The sequence below is a fragment of the Sebastes fasciatus genome, chromosome 19, assembly GCF_043250625.1.
Source record: "Sebastes fasciatus isolate fSebFas1 chromosome 19, fSebFas1.pri, whole genome shotgun sequence".
Taxonomy (NCBI): domain Eukaryota; kingdom Metazoa; phylum Chordata; class Actinopteri; order Perciformes; family Sebastidae; genus Sebastes; species Sebastes fasciatus.
In genome coordinates this window covers 14,473,284-14,497,071 of record NC_133813.1, presented here as the reverse complement: position 1 = coordinate 14,497,071, position 23,788 = coordinate 14,473,284, and the positions used below count along the sequence as shown (strand labels likewise).

General features: G+C 40.4%; 2 protein-coding genes across 3 annotated transcripts; one reads left to right on the top strand and one right to left on the bottom strand.

Moving 5' to 3' along the window:
- The first annotated feature begins 1,019 nt into the window (after positions 1-1,019).
- slc45a2 (solute carrier family 45 member 2) lies at positions 1,020-15,473 on the top strand. Of its 2 annotated transcripts, XM_074617513.1 has the most exons (7): positions 1,020-1,935; positions 3,728-3,904; positions 8,975-9,342; positions 10,883-11,026; positions 12,201-12,324; positions 12,760-12,965; positions 15,182-15,473. In XM_074617513.1, exons 1-7 carry the CDS (start codon positions 1,470-1,472, stop codon positions 15,401-15,403), a joined length of 1,707 nt encoding a protein of 568 aa, XP_074473614.1. In that variant the 5' UTR covers positions 1,020-1,469; the 3' UTR covers positions 15,404-15,473. The 2 variants fall into 2 exon arrangements, with proteins under 2 accessions (XP_074473614.1, XP_074473615.1); XM_074617514.1 differs by lacking the exons at positions 1,020-1,935; positions 3,728-3,904 and adding an exon at positions 5,542-5,831.
- A 2,659-nt stretch (positions 15,474-18,132) lies between these two features.
- Positions 18,133-19,406, bottom strand: rxfp3 (relaxin family peptide receptor 3). The gene has a single exon (XM_074617515.1). The coding sequence runs from the start codon at positions 19,404-19,406 to the stop codon at positions 18,189-18,191; it is 1,218 nt and encodes a 405-aa protein (XP_074473616.1). The 3' UTR covers positions 18,133-18,188.
- Between the last annotated feature and the right edge of the window lie 4,382 nt (positions 19,407-23,788).

The window sequence follows — 23,788 nt, the reverse complement described above, 5'->3', positions numbered from 1 at the left end:
AAACCAAATTAGATGTTGCAAGTTGGACCAGTGTAGAGACGCACAACCCTCCAGGCTGTCCTGTCACGCCGCTTAGCACTAATTTGTACTCCAAGATTAATCCGGTGGTTTTTAATAAGGATATAAGTGCAGCAAAAATGATCATTCAGCACAGTGGGACCAGACAACTGCAAGAAAAATAGGTCACCACACTGGGAAGAAAAGTGATGAATGATTGTGACCTATAACAAAGAGTTGAAATTCAAGAGAATTAAAGACAAAAGAGTGTTTTATGGCTCTTATTACTCACACACTGCGTATCTGTTTGAATCTTAATGATATTCTTGTGATTTATGGGGCCGGCCTGCTGATTCTGAGAACGACGAACAACTGACCTCTCAAGTCTTTGATAACAACCAGTTTTGACCAGAATGGAAGTTCACAGTGAAAGAAAAGTCTTCCTGAATGCTGTTTTAAGGTCACAGCATCATGTTATCCCTCCGGCTTCCCCTCAGCTCTCAGTTAGTCACATGAGAACACCAACTTTGAGAGGAATATTGAATACTATTCCAGCAAGAGTAGGTCAAAAGTGTGATTTTCTAAACCACATGAGAAGAAAGAAAAAAAGGTATTCAATCACACACAGACACACACTGTGAAATATCATTTTATAATTTCTCCCAAATGTCAACATCATAGAGGCGCTATAGAGAAAAAGTCAGGGGATCACCAGAGTCATTAGGATTCAATCCATAGTGGAGGGCAGACACATTTAAACTCCACTAGCGTGGCTTTAAAAAGAAAAGATTAATTAAATACATGAAACAGAAACTGCGAATGCAAAGCAGAAGATAACTGTGTTATTCATTAAAGGAAGTCATTTAATTAAACAACAAAAAGCATTTACAATTTTAACTCTGCAGTAAGTAATTATTTTCTTGCTGTCATGAAATTATTAAATCACACATTTAAATCAATAAATACATAATTAAGTCTGGTGGCACCTGCCTCAGTGACTGTGGAAACAGAGGAATAAATGACCCTCTTTAGGCTTTACCACACACACAAATGCATGTCCTTACACACACTCACATGAATTGCCCCGGGCCTTTCACTACAGTACTACTACAGTACTTTAAATACTGAAGAAGGGGAAGAAACCTTCAGTAATCTCTTAAAAACACCCATTTCTTTCTCTCCTCCCCTCTCCCCCTGTTCCTCAATGAGCGCCACTCTGCTCGGTTCAGACCAGGAGGCAGACTTCACATGTAAACTAAAGCTGTGTGGACTCATTGCTCAGCTATGCAGTAGAGTGGAGGATTAGCTCAAGCTGAGCGCCAGTGCAGGGATTGGGCATTTGGCCATTTATCCATCACCTGGCGGACTGAGAGAGACACTACCATACTCTTTGTCTCTTTCCACTCAAATCTCCTCTTGTCGTTCTCCTTCTCCCTTTCTCCTTCTACCCCTCTTCCCCCTCTCTCTCCACCATGACCCTTCTATCAGAGGACCGGTCTGCGAGGCCTCAACCCTGCCGGCTCCAGGAGCCTGGCAAACACATCAGCACTTCTTTGTACCCAACAGACTTCACTGGCTCCAAAGAGGACTACATGGACAGCGGGGAGAACGCTGTGTTTGGAGCCGTGGAGCACCCCAGGCGCTCACGGGGCCGCCTTATCCTCCACGGCATGGTCATGTTTGGAAGGGAATTCTGCTTGGCCGTGGAGGCAGCATTCGTTACACCGGTACTTCTGAGCGTGGGCCTGCCACGCAGCCTGTACAGCTTGGTGTGGCTGATCAGCCCCATCCTGGGCTTCCTGCTCCAGCCCATCATCGGCTCGGCCAGCGACTACTGCCGCTCGTCGTGGGGCCGGCGGAGGCCTTACATCTTGGCCCTGGGCATCCTCATGCTGCTGGGAATCACCCTGTTCCTGAACGGAGATGCAGTCATCTCAGGTGAGAGATGGGTGGGAAGATTTTGAGAAAGGGATGGTGAGAGGGGAAGGTATATTTTTAGTCTTGTCATATCAGAAAGTGAGTTCTCGTTATGGGGGCCGACTGTGCCTTTGATTCAGAGGGAATAAAAGAGAATCAATAATCAGTTCTTTCTATCAAAGAAACAGAAATTTTAAAATCTGACATCACCTTGATCTCATTCTAATGTATGCTCTTGCTTGGAAATATGCAGAATAATTGTGACTTATCTTGTAAAACTCAACAAACGCAACCACACCATATAAGATTTTATGATCTAATTAGATCATTGTCCCACTGATACCATGACTACAACTTTTATTTTTTTGCCGTGAAAGCTTTTTCTTATCTCTTAGACTTTTACGAACTGCCAGTCTCGCTTAAAAGTGACACATCCATCAAGAAAAAAAACATCAACACTGAACTTGTTAAATGTGTGGACATAAGGTCCCGAGAGGCTCTGATGCTCACACTTTTAACTTGTGACTGAAGTTGAATGTGTGACTTGTTGGGCTGGTCCTGAGGCGATGCCCGCTGACACAGACAGATGGTGAGGCATGACTGAGAAAACATCACCGCACCTTTACTTGGGAAATGGGAAAACAATTGCTAACATTTAAATAACCCCGGACTTGTTTCCTGAGAATCCAGCATCACGAGAAGTTCTCCTCACAAAAGAATCTGTGAGCTTTTCTTAGACACATGAAGTGATTCACTGCTGAGAGCTATAGTGCTGCTGTATTGAACAGGATCAGTGTGGAGTTAAGTGCATATTCATTTATAATTTCACCCACTTGAATGTGCAAGGTCAGCCCTGGAAACTTTTAATGATAGAGCTTGAAATACCTCAGTAAATCATTGACATTGAACAGCACAAGCAAATGAACAATCTGCTGCACATTTTAGCATATTAACAAAACACTCTGTGAACCCAGTGAATGTGTAAAGCTTGGGGGAGTATTTAGTACACTAGGTTGAGAAATATCTTTTATAATGAGACTGTACAATCAAACAAAAGAAATAGCAACATGTGTATACTAGTTTGAAGTGTTATTTCAAATCTGAGGTCGAAATAAATATGTACATAAATGTATGTAATAAATAGCTACAGAAAGGTCAGTTCGGTCTGTGAAATCTCTCTCTGCTACAGTACATTAAAGTTTAACAGGCTTTTATATTATTCCTGCCTTTCTAAACATATTAATTATCTCCTACTTGAATCACAAAAAATCCATTCCATTATGTTCAAATTACATGTTGTTTTGTTCAGGAATATATTTGTAACGCCTTTCATTCCTTTTGTAGAGAACAAATAAGAATGCATTATTATAAACAGCCAGGTTTTAAATTGTTACCTTTCAGACATAATTGTTTTTGCCTCTCAGAGTCCTTTTCCTCTGGGATTCAATTTCCTGTGACGTGTATCTGTACTTGCCACTTCAAGTTCAGTAAAAATAATCTATTGATCAGGAGGTAATGGTAAATGGTAAATGGACTTGGACTTATATAGCGCTTTTCTAGTCTTCCGACCACTCAAAGCACTTTACACTACATGTCAGCATTCACCCATTCACACACACATTCAAACACTGATGGCTATGCCTTCGGGAGCAAATTGGGGTTAAGTGTCTTGCTCAAGGACAGCCAGGAGCAGCCAGGGATCGAACCACCGACCTTCCAACAACCTGCTCTACCCTCTGAGCCACAGTTGCCCCTGAGGTATCATTGCATTGTTAGTTACAGTGCTTGATGATGTTTCTGTTCTGTTTTGCAGCACTAGTCAGCGACAGGTCACTGAGGAGCACATGGGCCATAGTGGTGGTAATGCTTGGAGTCGTGCTGTTTGACTTCGCTGCAGACTTCATCGACGGGCCCATCAAGGCCTACCTGTTTGATGTGTGTTCATATCAAGACAAGGAGAGAGGTCTACACTACCATGCTCTACTCACAGGTGTGTAATACAGATTCTGTCCTCGCTGGCTGTTTCCAACGTGCATCTTGATGGGTTTGCTTTGAACTAATCAGCATTCATTATTTGCTTGGTGAGAGTTTTTCAGTGTTAATAGCTCACATAACACGTTACCAAAGGTGTATGGAGATACTGGTGGGTGGACCAGCACATACTGAAGGAGGTGTGAACATTTAATGAAGTGCGTTGCTGTCTGTGAGTGGCCTGCATGTTCAGTAAGCAGTTGGATGTCTGTCTTCTGATAGGTGTGATAAGACTGTCGCCAGGAGATGAGAAGGTTGATACCGTTCTCATTATGAAGACGGTTAGCTTAGCTTAGCATAAAGACTGGAAACAGGGGGAAACAGCTAGCCTGACTCTGTCAATAGGTAAATACATCTGCCTACCAACATCTCTAAAGTTCACTAATTATGGCTTGGTTGTTTGATCTATAGTTCCACATGGTGGTTATGTGCCAGATAGGTAATTGGCCCAGGTGACGTTCTTCTGCTGGTTGCCTGGCAACCTCACGGTGATGAGAACACTTCAGGAAGTCTCACTTTAAGTTTTTACTGGATACCTTTTAGCGTGTTTTTGCTCATTGTTTTGGTTTTACAATCCACAACTTAACTGTTTTAGTTCACTCTCACCAGTGTTGTTTTTCACAAAATGTGATCTCATTGTTGCCTCACATTACTGTGAAAACATATTTACCTCTGTGGAAGATTTCAATAAGTTTTGACATAGATTTGACGCTAAATATTATTCAATAAAGTATAACCAGATTGAAAATATAGAAAAACAGACCTCTGAATGAGACACACATTTTGTTAATTATTTCATGAATTTGTCATTGAAATCTTGCCAGTGTAATGTCCCCATGTGAAAAATATTCCTCTTTTGATTACCAAATGCTACCAAATGTCTCCTTTTCTAACAAGCCTCTCAGGGAATTATGTTTGGCTCACTCTTTCATCCCTTTCCTCCGAGGAATTTGTGAGTTTTTGAACATGAGTTTCAGATCCAATCGTGACATCTCGGAGGGGTTTTGGCTGCCTTTCCAAAACTTTAAATTGTGTTTTCCTAAGCCACTTTGATACAGACAAGCTGTCATGTTTTGGAAGCCATCGACATTTTGCTCAATTCACCATTTGTACTGTCAAATGTGTCCAACGTTCAGGGTCATACAAGAAAAGTGAGGTTCTCAGCCGACATAATGGATGTAAACTGATGCCAGCCGAAGCATCACTTTGTTTGATTCCTCATCTGGAGATTTTCATTTACTAAACTTTTTCTCTGAAGAGTGCTAAATGTAGCGGAGGTGAACAAGGTGCAGTTGCACTTGTTACATCCTGGATATTTACACACCCTGTTCTGAGAGAGTTTGGCCGAATGGACATCTCTTTACTTTGGATGAGTTAATAATGAGTAGGTTAGAAGATTGCATGCTTTATTACTTTATACAATATACATGAGAGAAACATCATATTTAGGTATCATTATTCTTTTTTAAACCCTTTCTGTAAACCACCATAACCTTACAAGTCTTAAAAAAAAATAGCAAATATTGTTTCATGCCCTGCTAGGACAAGAGGATGTTATCGGCGTGAGCGTCAGTGGTGCACTCAGCTGTCAGCAGGCACCGGGTGGTGTGAGCACGCAGTAATCCAGCCCTGAGCTAGTCATGTGCTGCAGTCATGGGTCTGGGCTGAGAGAGACAGAAGCCAGGCACATGACTCCTTAGACGCCGCTGCCACCGCTGGTATGCAAGGTTTGAGGAGGAGGAGGGAGCGAGAATTGTTGTGATTCCTGTACCTTTTGTGTGAGCTTTTCTAATCACATAATGAACCTGTGAACATGTGAAATGCAATGATCAATACTTACCAAACCACATAAGCCACTATGGATGAGTACTTTTCTACAGCAACAGGTATGAGAAAGCGGGACACATAAGCAGGTGGAACATTTTTTAAGTCTTTTTTAGCCTTGCTGGCTGTGTGGCTCCATGAATGACTATGTTGGCTCCACCACATTGGTTCAGACCGAAATATCTTAATTATTGGATCTCCGTGACATTTGGTGCAGACACTCATGGTGCCAAGAGGATGAAGCCCAATGACTTTTTATCTAGCGAGTAGTAGCTTACACATTTGCAAACATAGTCTAAAAAAGCAACCTGCTCTTTCTCCAACAATTTACATGACGTTGTGCCAAGTAGCACTTTGTTTTTGTTAGTATCTCTAATCCTGGAGGCAGTGTCGTAGTCAAGACCGCCTAAACCGAGACCAAGTCATGACCAAAACCAGAATGTATCGAGACCAAGTCAAGACCAAGACCAGACCAGTGCGAGTCCCACACTGCATGACATTGCAAGATTCCTTTTCATTCACCTCGCTGTTATTGCCATATATGTATGCCATATATACTGTATAGGCATTGCAGAGGTGACTTTTATGTGTGGGAATGTTCCTTTGTTTTCTATGAGCAACCACAGTAATGATGCTAACAAATAAATCAGACAATGCACAGGCAGTTTAGTGGTCTTGACCGGTCTTGAAATTAAATCCAGAGTCGTCTGAGACCGAGACAAGGCAGCCCAATGAAAATGCGGTCGATCCCGAGACGAGACCCTCAAGAACTGGTCTTGAGACCGGTCTCGAGATCAAGACCGATGTCGAGTACAGTGCCTGGAGGCCAAGGACATAGAAAAGAGAGATCTTTTGCTCTTATTTAAATAAAGTTGAAATTGTTCAAATTCCATCCCATCCCATCGTTTGTCAGTCCCACTTGGCCTGGAATCCCACAATGCCTTGCAAAGCGATTTGCTCGTGTCCCATAAAAAATGAATGGGTTGAACTCCAGTGGGTCTTCACCGTTAGTCAGTGATAACAACCTCACAGTGCTGCTAGCGTTGCTTTAGACTCTTGTTTGCAATACTTTTTGAAATTTTGTCATTAATTGATGTATACAAACTACTCGGTCCTCTCTCTGTGAGCTCGTTCATCCTTACAGAAATCTTAAATAATGTGAAACCGTTCCAGTTTGATTGATACCCGATGACCTATTTACATCAAATTGCACCTTGCTGATATTAAATCTCGTCCCTTCTCGTTTTCAATCTCTCTGTGTGTATATTTTTGAGACCATCCACAGTTGAGCCACAGTCATGACATCTCTGTTTTGCTCTGTTGCACTGTGCTGCAATAAGAAGTTCACAGTTATTGCGGGGGCAGAAAGGTACACACACTGGTGACATTAATGACACAGAAAGAAAAGGGAGAAGGGTCTTGGATCAGAGGAGAGTGATTGATGCAGCACACCACCAACAATGTTCCAGTCATGCAGACGCAAGTGAAGCGTGGCTTCTCCTGAAGTGGTTATTACTTTACCTGCCAGTCGCTGATGTTGAAAAATAGCCTCTATTTCTTGTGACCGATAGTAAAAGATTTTATATATCTGCTCTGGGAGCCGCAGTCAATCAAGCACATTTTGTGTTATTTAATTTTGCTTTTTAAATCCATTGACTCGTGTATGTGTGTGTATCATCATGTAGGCATGTGATCCCATTTAGCGAGAAGCATCAGTCAACAAAACTGCTTCTCATACAACCACATCAGTTTTATACTCCAGCGCATGAATGTCTCCTTTAAGGGCAAGATTAAAGGAACTTCATCCCATCAAAAGCTTTTAGATCTTCTGTTGCATAAACAGGCTGTGCACTCATATACTATACCAGCATCCAACATATAAAGTGGAGCGGATTCAACGAGGGTTTTCTGTGCATTCAGTCACAGTCTCTCACCTTTCCTGAAGCTGTCAGCATTTAGATTTCCTTTTATAGAAAGGAGAGGAGGCTGTGTTGGGAGAGATATGACATTTAGCGCCACACCAGAGCACACGCTGGCTGTCTGCAGCTGGTGAGCCTTCATGTTAGTGGCAAAATTCAACTTCATTGGAGCCACTGTCTGCATATTGAGTTTGAAAGTGTGTAGCTGTGTCTTACTGCAGTGCTTTACTGTAATCTAATAATATATAACTATCTCCTCTTTTATACGAATGTGGTGCTCACTATTTAATGTGGATGTGTGCTCCATGTCAACTGTTATAATTTCCTAATTGTGCAGCAATTAAATTCAAACTGTGCAGCTGTATGTTGATATACAACACTTTTTCTTTTTGTAATACTTCTTTTTCTAGTAGTGCCAGTGAAAATTACAAGATGTATTTATTCTTTTAGTTGTACAGTATGTCCAGTATATATACTGTACATATAATATCTGAGTATATATACACGTGTTATCTTTCTCAATGCATGCATAGTGCCATTTCAGTAACAGTTTAATATGGCTGTTCAGCTGCTACAAGATAAAAAGCTGAAAATCACACTTTTCCAGATAATAGCTGAAAAGACCTCAGAGAAAACCCACGCTAACACGGGGAGAACATGCAAACGCCACACAGAAGGGCCCCGAACGTAAAGGGTTTGAACCTGTGACCCTCTTGCTGTCAGGCGAAAGTGCTAACAGCACCATGTTATTATTTATTTTTTATGCATGCACAACCTAAACTATTACCAAACCTATAGACACACTGAAATACATCATACAGGTTAAGCATGCATGTCATTTTTAAAGAGGAACTCCACACTAAGTGATTTTGATTTTTGCCGTACACATAATCACACATATTCTAGTGATTTTTCTAACAAATTTCTACATATTTAATACCTAACTGCTCTCATGGGATCCTTTTCAGCCTCAGCAGACTGCTGCTTTCACCAAAAAAAGCTCTATAGACACCCACTGCACACTACAGGCTCACCACCAAACAGCAGACAGACACCATTAGCGACTAGCTGGTGAACATAGTGGAACATTTAGCAGCTAAAGAGACAGTCAAGAGCTGTTGGAGACCGAAAACAGAGTGAACAACACAATCCATATGAATGATAATGTTGCCCACGCAACAGCTCTCTCAAAGGAAGGGAAGGGTTCTTCTGTACAGTATTTATTATTATTAATAACTGCACTTTTCTGCCCACAATGTTTTAACCTTTGCTGCTGTGTATTCCAGGTCTGGGGGGAGCGTTTGGCTACCTGGTGGGAGCTATGGACTGGGGTCACTCTATTTTGGGTCAGCTGCTGGGCTCCGAGTACCAAGTCATCTACTTCTTCTCAGCATTGACCTGGGGCATCTTCCTCACCGTGCACCTATTCAGTATTCCAGAGCAACCTCTGGGCAAAGACCCGTCTTCCTCCGATACCTCACCTCTCAGCGCCCTCCGCCTACTGGGCTCCCACAGCAATGGTTACGGAGCGCTGGCTAAAGAGCCCGTCTCACCTGTAGGACCTGCATCCGTCCCAGACCTCAGGCCTCGGTCGTTCTCTGCTCTGGGGGAGGCCAACTCAGTGACCTCCAGTGCCAAGCAGCCAAACAAGGAGGTATGTGATAAACAGTCTCTGAGCATAGATATACATTTGGTAAAATAATGAACACAATTTATTTTCATCCATGCTCATGGTCACAGGGAGAAAATTAATGGAGCAGTTCAGAGAAAATGGACTTATAATGAAGCCTTAATGCAACCTCTAGTGAAAGCTAAGTGGTGGTGAAATGGGTAGTTAATAGAAAGTAAATTTGTCTTTATTGAAAGACTTGAGCGCGTTGACAATATTCTTGGAAGGCTTAATGCAGATTCTGAGAGTTAACCTTCAGAGAGATGAAGATAAAGCCTTTGATATACTTGTGCTGAATTACAAGAAAATGTGTGCACAAGACTGGGAATATTTTCATTTCATCTCATGGTGCTGCCATAAAAGTGGTGACAAACAGTAGCTTCAGACGAGCAGATACTGTATGTCAGTAATTCTAGTCTCAGGGTCCAAAATGTTCCCTTAAACATCAGAGACCAAAAGAACACCCGTTCAAATTTATTTCACAAAATGAAGATAACTGAAGTATAACTGGGGCTTAAAGCTTTGCAACAAGAGAGGGATTAATACATTCAATTCAAACTCATTAATTGGTTATATTCAACTTCAATGAACCAAATGTTTGTTGCATGAGCCGCTATCCATATTACATGCTAGGGGGTAGTATTTTTAAAGTAATCTATATTGTTAATATTTCTATGTTAGGACAATTAGAATATGGTTAGTTAATACAAATGTTATTTTAATGTCTTATTTAATTAGCTTTGGTTTGTCTGTAGGAGAAGCTTCCTTTTTACTAACAAGAGGGAGAAAATTAGTAGAAGAGATTTAGAGTCAAATAGACCATAAAGCAAGGGATGCTTTAGGGTGTGGCACCTTGTGATTGACAGGTCGTTACCACGGCGTTGTCCGGTCTGTCAGTTGTCTCTGTTTTCGTCGTAGAGCTTTTCACAGTGTGTTTTCAGTTCATGAAAGTTAATTATAACCTTTTTGGTCGCCTGAAAATTTGGTTGTACTTAGCTCCACCCTCTCGTGTCACTTCTGGTTGCAAAAAACAAGAGGGCGACGGACAAAATGCCAAACTCGGGGTGTCAAAACAGCAGTCCACAAACCAATGTGTCATATTATGGTGACTATACGTTCAGTCTATGGGTAGAAGCCATACGCTTTTTTGAGACGTTTATTTTTTTTAACGTTATTTTTGTTTGGATTTTTCATTTTTGTATATAGTTTTTTTCCACATTCTCACCAAAAACCAGCCTGACCTGCTTGTTTGTCTGGTGTAAACTAAGAAAATAAATTGTACACCGGGTGAAGATTACTCCGGCCCCTGTGTGTTGACCTTCCACCACTCAGCCAATCCTTTAAAGGAATATTGAATATTGAATATTCTTGAGGGTGTTCAAATGGTTAATTAGGCCATGCTCTGCAGAGGAAACTCTCCAAACAACCTCGTGGAGATGATATACAGTAGTGTGAATATGTCCTGTGTAACATAAAATGTATATATGAAACAATTTCCTACATTATGCATTGTGTGTATCTGCAGGCCCAGAAGAGGATGACGTTCAGGTCGATGATGAGAGCGATCATCAACATGCCAAGCCACTACCGCTACCTGTGTGTCAGTCACCTGCTGGGATGGACGGCCTTCCTCTGCATCATGCTCTTCTTCACAGATTTTATGGGACAGGTATTGATTTTGAATACCGTGCAATGCGATTACCATACAGGTGTGCAGGCTTATTTTCCAATCATTATGGCAGATTTGAACTGAATTGCAGTTATTTATGTAATTTCTAACCCTCCACTTTCATACAGATTTCTATTTTTGATAATCAATTCACTGTTTGAATAATTTCTTTTCGGACAGAAATGCCAAATATTTGCTTGTTACAGCATCTCAAATGTGAGGATTTGTGGCTTTTTCTCTACTTTATATCATTGTAAATTGACTATTGTTAGGGTTTGAACTGTTGTTCACACAAAATAAGACATTTCACAATGTCACCTTGGGCTTTGGGACATTGTGATAGGCTGTTTTCATATTGCTTCCATCTCCTGGCTACAGCTTCATATTAATATAACGTGGAGAGTGGTATCAATCTTCTTATGAGACTCTCAGTAAGAAAGCAAAAAAAATGACATACTCAAAATGTATAGAATGTGTACACTTTATAACATACATGTTTTTCTCGCAAAAAATGTAAGATAAGGTTGTTATTAATATGTTTAGTGCTGAACCCATTAGGTGATTAATTGACAGAAATGTTCTCAACTATTTTGATAATGTGTTCATTAATCATTTAAAGCAAAAATGCCAATTATTTTGGAGACCTTAATTGCAGATTTCTTTTTTTTTTTTACTATTTTCTGACATTTTATAAACTATATTAGTTAGTGTCAAATGATGCAAGGTGACAAAGTGAGAGGAATAACATAGAGAGAGAGATGAAGATGAACAAGATGCAATATGTTTTTACTTTCAAGCTGTTATCCCTGTTTGTGTGGGGGGCAGACGGAGGGGGGAGTAGCCTCTTGTTGTTTATATCTCCTGCTGACATGTGTGATAATGATGACTGCTTTATAATTTCACTGCGTGTATGCTGATCAAAGGATGCACCTCACACCGGGACGCACATACTCACCGCCACGGTTCATCATGACCTGCTGCACCAGCGTGTGATCTAAAACCGCAGGCTTTGTCAGTCGGGATGAGAAATGTATGAGTCAGTGGCTCCCTGTTGAGTGAAAAGATAAAAGCGTGTATTAACAAGGGCAGCCAACATTTAATATCTAAATCAGTGGAGCTGTGTGCTTTGGCTGTATATTAACACTCTCAAATTATGTCTGTTTTTGTTTTGCAGATTGTGTACAAGGGAAATCCTTATGCAGACCATAACTCCACAGCCTACACCACATATGAGAGAGGAGTAGAAGTGGGCTGCTGGGGACTGTGTATCAATGCAGTGTCCTCTGCTCTCTACTCCTGTAAGTAACTGAAAGAGTATTTCACCCCAGCCAGCATCTATTAGTATCACCATGTCCTGCACTGACATCATTAGCTCCTCTGTGAATGACAACAAGGTTGTGCAGGGAAGCGGATAGTAGTGAGCAATTACCGCCTCTTATTCTATTTTGCATGCTGTGGTGCACTGCAGTCCTTTTTCTAGCAGTCCTGATTGCTGATGTTTCATTCAAATCATATAAGTAGGTGTGTTTCAGCGCAATAGTCATGTGAAATAACAAAGGGAGAGAAATACTGTGCTACATGCAAAGCAAAGATTAGCCAAACATCTGGCATCACTGCGCCTCTGAGTGTGAAATTGGCTCTATTTACAGTGTGGTATGCTGAGAAAATTTTCTGCTGTGATTCTCAAGTAAAACTAATTTCCTCTGTTGTGATGTGTGGGTTTGTGTTTTCAGATGTGCAGCGTTTCCTCCTCCCATATATCGGCCTGAAGGGATTATACTTTGTGGGCTACTTTGTGTTCGGCTTGGGCACCAGCCTGATTGGCCTCTTCCCCAATATCATCGCCACGCTCATTCTCTGCACCGCGTTCGGCGTCATGTCCAGCACGCTCTACACCATCCCATTCAACCTGGTAGCGGAGTATCAGCGGGAAGAGGAGGTACTGGGCTGACAAGAGACATTTTTTTTCAGAACACATTGTGCTCAACCTATGACAAAAAAAGAGAGCTGGGGTGTGTGGCAGAGGTTAGGATCAAGTTCAAGTTCAAGTTTTGTATCCATCACATACACAACAATTATGTAGAAGCAGTCAGCTGATTAAATATGTATAAAAAAGAAAGAGAAGATCATGTAAGTAAAAACAAAATAAGTTAAAATAAAGAATAAAGTATAACACAAATAAAATATAAAATAAAGGAATATAAATTAGACAGTAATTGCAACTGATTAAACTGAATCTAAAAAGGAATGTAGTAGATGCATATGCATAATAATAAGAATAAATATATATTATAGACATGTTAATAGGGCTGGGACGATACTTTCACGATACGATATGTATTGCGATTGTTAAGTATTGCGATTCTACAAGAATTGCGATTTGATATTTACGATTTACTGCGATTTTTGTTAACTTTTTTAACACTAGACCATGGGGAAAAGATGAATCATACACTTCTAGGGACCCTTAGTTTGGAAAATACCTATATGAATACAGTCAACATGTTTGATTTTCAGCATGTATTTAAGATGTCCTGAAGTCAAATATATCAGGCATTATTTATTACATTTTTTCCAGCTACCCAAAAATCAAAGAATATAGACATATCCCTCACAAATTATTTTTTATTTATTTATAAGGAACAATCATAGCTATATGTATTTTGCATATACAGTTCCCTTTGTTAACACCTTATTTAGAAAACTGTACATACTCTCACATGTATACTCTCCCCGTCAGCTCCTCAGACTACAACAATAAAAGCATCAACTTCCTTCTACCTTCACATAGACTCAGATTAAGCAAATATGTCGATCCTGGCATTAAAAATGTCCGTGAGCCTGGTGGTGTAGGACCAGATGCTGCGGTACCGTCTCCCAGACAGCAGCAGGCAGAGGAGTTTGTGGATGGGTTCTGTAATAATCCTGCTGGCCTTTCTTCCTACACCGCTGGGTGTAGAGGTCCTCCATGGATGGCAGCTCCATCCTGGTGATGTGCTGAATACTTTTCACCACCCTCTTTAGAGCCTACAGTTGAGGGCGCTGCAACTGCAATACCAGGTCAGCTTCCTCTAGTCCACAATCAGCTCCTTGGATGTGCTGACATTGAGAGAGGGGAGAAAGGTGAAAGAGAAAGATACTTTTAGTTACCCTGCCTTGTAACATCCATACTTCCAGTATGTATCTTGTGCTTTCTGTTATACATTTGAAGTCTCAAGCCAAAGCTGAGATAACCCAGCTCCCACAAAAGACATGATTCATCTGAGTAGTACTCGTTGTGAAGAAAACCAAAATTGGTTTAGTGCCCTTTTAATTTAATTTACTTTATAACACCAGGATAATCCACTTAGTGTCAATACCGTTTTCCAGGAACTCCTGGGTGCTAAGAATAAACAATAAAGCAATATATATATAACGCAATTAAAATATATTAAATAAGGAAGTCAGTCAAGTAGGCATTTGGATTTCAGTTTACATTTGAAAGCATGTAGACTAGATGGTTAGATGATATAATACTTGAGCTGAGGCTGCTCTTGAACGCAGCATATTTCGAGCAGATGTGGATCTTACCTGTTTGATCATTTTTGTTGCTCTATTTAAGTCCCTCACTGTAATATCAGGGAATTGTAAAGATCTGGAAGAAAATAAGATTTTCAATTTCCGCTTATAGACTCTGCATAAAATATAACTTTTGATTTTGCTGAATGGACGAATGACCACGTTTTAAACAACATTATTCCCATTGAGAACATTATATCTGACAACAAACACCTGGTCATAATATTGCTGAAAACTGAATAATCCAGAGGGAGTATATTCATAAAGAAATGATAAAATACAATATCTTCTCTTAGGCGGTGGCTCAAAAATCAATTGTTGGAAGAAAAACACTTTTTTGTTGGTTGTTGATGTGTCTTGGCATGCTCAGTCAATACCTCATTAAGTTGAATCAGATGAGCTGGTGATGAAAGTCAACATCAGATGACTGAGGTGCCTGAGGAGAGCTTCAGTCATCATTTAAAAAAACATATGAGGTGGTCTCTTAATTTCCCAGAGCTGAATCTTTCTACCCAACTGTTGATTGACATTTCTGCTACTACAGAATTTGATGACCTCAAATATTGCTCTCTTTTTTGTCTCCTCCTCCTTCTCCAGGAACAACTGAAGTTGCGAGGAAGCATTGGAAGTGTGCGAGGCAGCGGGGTGGACTGTGCCGCCCTCACCTGCATGGTCCAGCTGGCTCAGATCCTTGTGGGCGCGGGTCTCGGCGCTCTGGTCAACATGGCAGGAAGTGTAATCGTGGTGGTCATCTCGGCCTCGACCGTGTCCCTGTTCGGCTGCATCTTCATCGCCCTCTTTATCAGATATGTGGACTAATACTGCTCATATAAAATTATTTTAATGGTATTGTTTTAATAAATACAGATTCTTTATTATATCCTTAAAATGTCTTTGATTGTTGACCAGTTTTCACCTTGAGGTGGCACAGACATGGGTGTCTTTTTGTCATCTTTTTCTGTGTGGTGTGGCACAGGAAGCCAAATAGTTAATATTAAAGGAAACACGCTTATTTGCTGTCTTGCTGACAGTTAGATGAGAAGATTGATACCATTCTAGTCTAGTCGCGGAAGAAGTATTTAGATCCTTCACTTGAGTAAAGTATATTAAGTAATATTTTGGAAGCAGAACCTTTACTTCAGATTATATATATACTGTGGCATTGCTGCTTGTACTTGTGCTTTGCTGACATTGCCGGGCCGGCCCCGCGTGCCTTTTAGTGCATGTTCATGCATGTGAGCGTGCCCCACTGCCAAGTTCACGGCTGGCAATCTGCACTGCGCTCATATGGGGGTTACAGCTGATAACGCCGTCCCAATCTCCTCATTATTTCTCTGTTTCTACCTCAACGCTTTGTAAAGTCTAGAGGCTCAGTTTTCAAAGCTTTTCACTCTTGTTATTCACTTGTAATAATAATATACTACAGAAGACAGGAGCTGCGTCTGAAGCCACTATAAATAGTTCTGCCAACGTTTCACATGTTTTTCACTGTGAATGACACACTTTCATCTGTTTTCATATGGTATATGGACTGTATTTATAGAGCACGTTTCTTATGCAAGGCTTTGATCAAGGACACTTTGACAGGAGGAGTCGGGTATCAAACCGACGACTGGCTCGACCTCCTGAGCCACAGCTGCCTCCCTATGTACATTGATTAAAAAAAAAAAAAAATTGTGGCGCACAACACAAACTTTCCATCTAAATATCTTTGAAAATGTGTTTCCTAGTCATTCAAAACACATCAAAGGCTCCCTGGGAGCTCGAGGGACGTATTGGCTCGTCCCTCGAGGAACACACGCTGTTACATTAGAATTTCTAATCATGATTTTGATCCAAGTCATTTTTCTTCCCCTCAAAGGGGATTTTACCGACAGATGAATTGCTTCCTGTGTGTGTTAAATTGATGAGTGTGTGTGCACCGTGGGTGACGGATTCAACATCCACCTGACATGAGTACTCTGATGTACTAATTCAATTAGACATTTATGTATAATTACATTAGATTTGCATGTCCGTGTGTGCATGCATTGATTCCTTTTGCTTTTAGTTGGATAATTGAAAAAATTAATTTGGTATTTATCTCAGGATATTGATTTTTATAGTTGGTGTGCCAGACTCCTGCAGTCCCATCTCTGTCAGATATATGCACACACACACAGCATCACATACTTGGAGGCAGCAGGAGGAGAAAAGATCGAAGGAAAATTGATCAATTGAGTTTCATTATATTCTTTTGTGAAATAAGACTGAATCCAGAGCTTAATTGAATCCTGTACTTTCTATTAAATCTGGGAGTTTAAAATGTGTTATCAGTGCAGATTAAAACAAACTTCTATCTCTATATCCAGGATATCATGTACTTTCTGCAACAATGTTGTAATCAGTGGTGGAAGAAGTATTAAGACTTTTTTACTTAAAAGTAAAAGTAGCAAAAATACAGTGTAAAAAAATACACCACTAGAGCATCACTAGAGTGCTTCCTACACCATGAACAAAGAGAAGGAATAGAAAGTGTCTCACATATTGTAGATGCACTTTACTTGCACATTATTAAAAACATTTTTTGATATTTTAGGACAGATTTAGCACAGTCTTTCTTTTATAGCACAATAGAAATGTCTCTACTGCCTCTTATTATAAAGAGCAGCAAAGTAGAAAATCCCAGATGCATGTGAAGTGGTAGTCAATTTCAGTTCTTTCCTCGCCTTTTTAATAATGCAGATCCAACTTGAACTTAGATTATTTAATCTTTCATGAAGGAGCACTTAACATAAATGCATATAAATAACACTAATAATAGATTTTTTTTTTAAAAACAAATCTTTTTTTTTATACTTTATTTTTCCCCCTTTTTTCAAGGCATGGGACACCGACCCAGTAGATTTATATGTGTAACGGTACGTGTCCACAGCCTCCGTCCTTTACACGCTCCCCATTAATTGCCTATGTAAGCAGCCGCGCAATGCATTCTGGTAGCGAGGCGTTGCGATTCGAGAACGGAGCGTCACGACGCCCGCTCCTCATTTGCATAGAGTTGAGGGCTTGTCTCCTTTATGTAAATCATTGGCGTCCGACACAACTCGCCGCCTCTCGAAACTCCCAAGAATCTTTTCAAATAAACTTTGTAGATCCAAAATAAAGAGAGATTCAGCAACTGCATGGCTTATTTCTCGTAGAAATAATCCATGCAATCTGTCTTTAATTTGGATCAACAACATTTATTTTAAAAGATTCTCGGGAGTTTCGAGAGGCGGCGAGTCGCGTCGGACGCCCGTGATTTGCATAAAGTAGACGAGCCCTCAACTTTATGCAAATGAGGAGCGGGCGTCGTGACGCCTAGTCTCTCGAATTGCAACGCCATGCTACCAGAATGCATTGCGTGGCTGCTTACATAGACAATGAATGGGGGGCGTGGAAAGCACGGAGGCTGTGGACACTTACCATCAGAAGTTACAAACAGTCCCTTTAACCTAAAATAAAAAAAAAGAAAGAAAGAACAATATTAATAATAACAAAAAGAAAAAGTAGAGTTAAAAAAAACAACACCAAATCAAACAAAAAAAACACACACACAAAAAACAACTATCTCTTCTTTACTTCTTTACGCGCTGTTGTGCTGCAGATCTCTCCGGTCGTTGTACATGACAGCACCCGGAGGATAGAACACCACAGCGGGCTCCTGGAGCGCGTTGCCCGGCAGCAGTTCATGGTGCTCTTTGTCCTCCTCCATCGCCGGCTTCGTGGTGGCTGTGATCGGCCTTATAGTCGGCGAAGTCATCCTCCAGAAGAGTTTCTTCAGCGCTTTCCTGAACTCCCTCCTCATCAGGCAGTACAGGATCGGGTTCAGACAGCTGTTGGAGTGCGCCAGACACACTGACACTGGAAACACGTACACCTGGGTGGTGTAGTACTCATAGCTGAAGTGAACCACGTTGAGTTTGATGAGGATGCCCCAGGCTGTGAGCGCCTGGTTGGGCAGCCAGCAGAGGAAAAACGACAACACCACAATGGTGACAGACTTGGTGACTTTTGCGCGTCGTTTTGCGCTCGACGTGTTGATGTTTTTGGATGTGATTGAGCGCAAAAGGAGCAGATAACAAGCTGATATGATGCCTAAAGGTAGAACAAAACCAAGCAGCACTTTCTGAGAGTGATAGAGTCCAAGCCAGAACTGTGCAGCGGTTCCCATTGTTTCAGGAAATTTCACCAGACACAAGTCCTCGCTGGAGACAGTCGCAGTGGTGGAGAACACCGCGTGCGGCAGAGCGGCGGACACCGCGGCGAACCAGATGAAAACACTCACGCACCGCGCGGCAGAGCAGCAGCAGCGGCAGCGCGGCCGCCGCCTCCTGCCGCCTTTGAGCGCAGAGGCGAGCGAACAGTACCGCGCCACGCTCATAGCGGTGAGGAAAAACACGCTGGCGTACATGTTCATAGCCGTGACATAGGAGACTATCTTGCACATGGCTTTGCCGAAAAGCCACGTGAAGTCCAGCGCGTTTTCCACCGCCCAGAAGGGCAGAGTCAAGACGAACTGGAAGTCAGTCACAGCCAGACAAGTTACAAAAAGGTTGATGGAGGATTTTTTCCACACCTGTTTAGACTTCATCAGGTAAAGCACCAGGACATTCCCAACCAGACCCAGCACGCAAACCAGCGCGTAAATGACAGAGATGATAATCCTCACAACAGCTGCACCATCTCCTACAACATCTGTCTTGTTGCTGAAGTCTGACAGGAGGTCGGTGGTGTTGAAAATACAGCTGAGGTTGATATAGACTATTCCTGCTGAGCCCTCGTAGTTAGTGTCTCCAGACATTTTAACTTTAATCCAAGAGGATGCTTCTTAAAGCCATGGTCATAGATCCAAATCCTTGCAGGTTCTTGCGCAAAGCCTCCACTTCAATAAAACATGCGTTGCAAAGCAGTGCAGGTTTTCTGTGAATCGAAATAAACACAGAATAAAAGTCTGTGTGTCCCTGGAAGGTGACAGAGCTTTTCATCAGTGTTGCTCCGAGGTTTCTCTCTGTGCGCCTCTCAGCTCTCCATCCTTGGAAAAAGCGCAGTTAGTTTAATTCTTTGACATTCGTCGGTTTTCTGTTGCTGTCACCTTCAATAGCTCCGTATCAAAGACTTCATTTCTCCCAGTATTGGTATATGTTGAATAGCTAATTTAGGCAGACGTTTTACAGTTAAGTTCAACTCAAAATCACCAAAAGATGAAGATGCAGTTGAGAGCGCAAAGAAATGAATGAATGTCTGTCTCAACGCGCTTCTCACAGTCGGAGTTAGGGACCGTCGTAAAAGTGCAGTATAGGAACGATTTCAATCTTCAATACGTTTTTTTTTGTTTTTCAACATAGAAATGTCAAACCACTGCCATGGTAGAGAGTGAAAGCCCTTTAACATTTCATACCTGCAGTTTGTAAAAAAAATAAAAATAAAAAAGTCAGCAAATAATGGTTCTTGAAGCCATGCCTATAGATCCAAATCCTTGGGTTGCAGGTTCTTGCGCAAAGCCTCCACTTCAACTAAACATGCGTTGCAAAGCGGTGCAGGTTTTCTGTGAATCGAAATAAACACAGAATAAATGTCTGTGTGTCCCTGGAAGGTGACAAAGCTTTGCATCAGTGTTGCTCTGAGGTTTCTCTCTGTGCGTCTCTCAGCTCTCCATCCTTGAAAAAGCAAAGTTAGATGCAGTTGAGAGGACAAAGAAATGAATGAATGTCTGTCTCAAAGCGCTTCTCACAGTCAGAGTTAGGGACCGTCGTAAAAGTGCAGTATAGGACCGATTTTAATCTTCAATACGTTTTTTTTGTTTTTCAACATAGAAATGTCAAACCACTGCCATGGTAGAGAGTGAAAGCCCTTTAACATTTCATACCTGAGTTTGTAAAAAATAAAAAAGTCAGCAAATAATGGTTATCTATGACCTATTTCTAGTACTGAAGCTTCATGACGCATTGAAGCTTTCCAGCAAATTGGTTCTGAAAAGGGTTCATTTCTGCACACGAAACCACCTGGTGGTCAAAGAGTGTAAAACAGGCAGATATGATTAACCATGTGATCTGTGATATATTGTATTTTGTGCCAGTAAAGGCTGTTGGGAATGACTATTAACAATGAAAAAATATATATTACCATGTAATCCATTTATATCTATATAATATATTATATAATGTCTATTTTCTAGTAAGTATATTATGAGTATATAACGTTCATGTATAATAAAGTGTAATTGTTTTGTGAGGAATGCATCTTATGTGTGTAAACCAATCCTTTGGTCAATAATTGTATTGTAATGTAGTGTAATATAATATAATTATGGCAGGAGGGGTAATATTAATTTTCTGTGTCACTTCTGGAAAGTGGCATTGGTTTAACCAGTGAAGATCTGAATCGCTTCCTGAACCAGTCACGCGGTATGGCCGGGCAGCGAGGCTTCGGAAGTCATCAATGACGTCATTGGTCTAAAACGATACAAGCCTCGATACGCGCATCGCGGAAAACTTCCTGGATTACTCGACACACGCTCTGAAGCCTCGGCACAGCACGTAACATCACTAACTATTTCCTTAATCATGCACATTTCAAGGATGTAATTTCAAGAGCTCAACATATTGACCCCATCTCACAACTTTCACAGCTGTTAGCTTGTAAAAAAAAAAAAAGCCCTCAGCAAATTCCTTAACATCATTACCAGTGGCCTGTCGTCTTGGAAATGCACATTGCAATATTGTCATTTCAATAGCTGCTCATTTCTGAATATATTGATAACCTCTCATATGTCTTCGGCGTCCTCTCATAGCTGCAGTATAGGTCCTAAAGTGGTCTCAATGTGGACACCAGATCAGCCAATTACACAAAGTCAGTTGTCCTGTGAGTTGGCTGTTATTTATAACCACTGGTCTGTGTGATCACCAACTTCTTTAGAATCCAAAATAATCTCCTCAATTTTGTTTAAAATTAGGGGATTTGTGTCGCACCAGTCAACTCCCTTACTTCTGTATGATAGATAATTGTATCATTCAGCTGTAAGCAGCGCACACACAAGTACAAATAGAGAGAAAAGTTTCCACTTACAGTACAAAGGTTTATTCTTCATCCAAAGTCACGACCAGAAACTAACCTTGAGAGGAGCTAATCAAAGATTAATTCAAACTCTCATTAAGCTAAAGCTCTTAAATACACTTGAACTAATCACTTGAACAAACACTGTATGTAATGCAATTGATTGCTCTTGAAGTTTCAAACGATTCGCCCATATTGTGGAATAATGAAATAAAGTTAAACTCCCGCACCTACACTTTATTCTCAACTGAGAACGAGAGCATATCGCATATCATCTCATAAAGTCGAGATCCAAAATATGGATCCACATTCGCATTGATTTAGAGTTGTGTTTCCTGCCATCTGATGAATGTTAAGTTCAATAATCTCTCCTTCTAGTTCTGTTTTGGTCTTTACTAACTGGAGTGAGATAGTAAAATGACTTCAGATTTTACATGATCATTGTCACGGTCATCCTGAACAGGATTACATTGAAAATTTCAGCAAACCTCTCAAGGAAAATATTTTATACGAGTTTGAACATGAGGGCATTTTCTATGTGTTACAATGTATTTTTAGGTGATTTTCCCTTTAATTTTTATTTTAAAACATTTTTTTTCTTTTATTAAAAACAGTCACAGTAAAATAACTTCAAATTTGACATGAACATACTCGTGAATTGTCAATTTCAATTTCAATTTGTTTTAATGACAGTTCAAATATGAGGAAATTCTGAATGTTATGATGTAATTTGAGCTAACTTTCCCTTCAATTTTTCTCAAAAAATCATTTGATTCAGTTTGAATATAAAACATATTGCTTGATACATCTGTTGCAACATGACGAAAGTTATATTTGCATTTCCTATTGTGTTACAGATACAGTATGTACATCATTTGACATTTAGCCTATTTCATTAGAAAAAAATCGATACCATAGATGAAAGAATATCTGAGCACAAAGAGATACATAAGATAAGACACATATTCATCCTGTTATATAGTTTTATTTGATAAGACAGGCACGATTAAGTCAGTGGAGTATGAACTCCATCAATATTTTTTACTAAAGTGTATTTTCTACTCGTGGGAATCAAAACAAAAGGAAAAGAAAATCTGTATATATTCCTTCTCTTAATATTTACCTTATATTTTGAGCTTATATACCACAAATCTTCTGCAGAAATCAACATGTCAGCTCACCCGTGAAGCTCTGCAGCACCGAGATAGAAAAATAAATGTCTGGGACGGGAAAATAAATCTCTGCTATAACTGGTATCTGTTCCAATCACATCTACGTGACACATCTACTAATGGATTCCTGATCAACCTTCTTTTGGAGGATATCTTGACAGCTAATGTCACGAAGTGGATGCATTTTGAGAGGGAGGATGATGCTTGCAGCATCCACACTGTATTTACCCACCTCAAATATCTACGTTAAAAATGTCCCTTTGCTAAACAATGAGTTTGGTTCACATGAATTTGATCAGGGTCATTTCTCTGTGCTAATTCTGGCTCTAACAATAAACTGATAGAAGTTAGTTCTGACTATGCAATTCTAGCTTTTATAAAAAAGGAGCATCACATTAATGTTTGTGAAATATTAAACCCAGAAGAAGTATTCAGATCCTTTACTTCAGTAAAAGTAAAACATACCACAGAGTGAAAATACTCAAGTAAAAGTCCTGCATTCAAAATTTGACTTCAATAAAAGTACAGTAACATTTACTTAAAGTATTAAAAGTAAAAGTACTCATTATACAAGCAGTTGAATAATAATTATTTAAAGGTGCAGAGTGTATAATTTGGCAGCATCTAGTGTTCAGGTTGCAGATTGCAAACAGCGGAAACTTTTCCCGTGTGCGAAGCGTGTAGGAGAACTACGGTGGCCGACGCGATCTAGAGCCAGTGTTTGGTTTGTGTGATATGTAAAACATGTTCTTGTCAAAACGGAAAATACAAGAATGAAACTGAAAATGTGCATAATACGGGACCTTTAAGTATACATTGGAAATAACTGAAGTAAAGTACCTTCAAATTGTACTTAATTTTCCATCATTGATTAAGTCCACATGTCTGAGTTCAGTATTTTAGAGGTTGTAATAGGTGTTCTGCTGACCTCCAGTGTTACTTATGCAAACTACAAAAA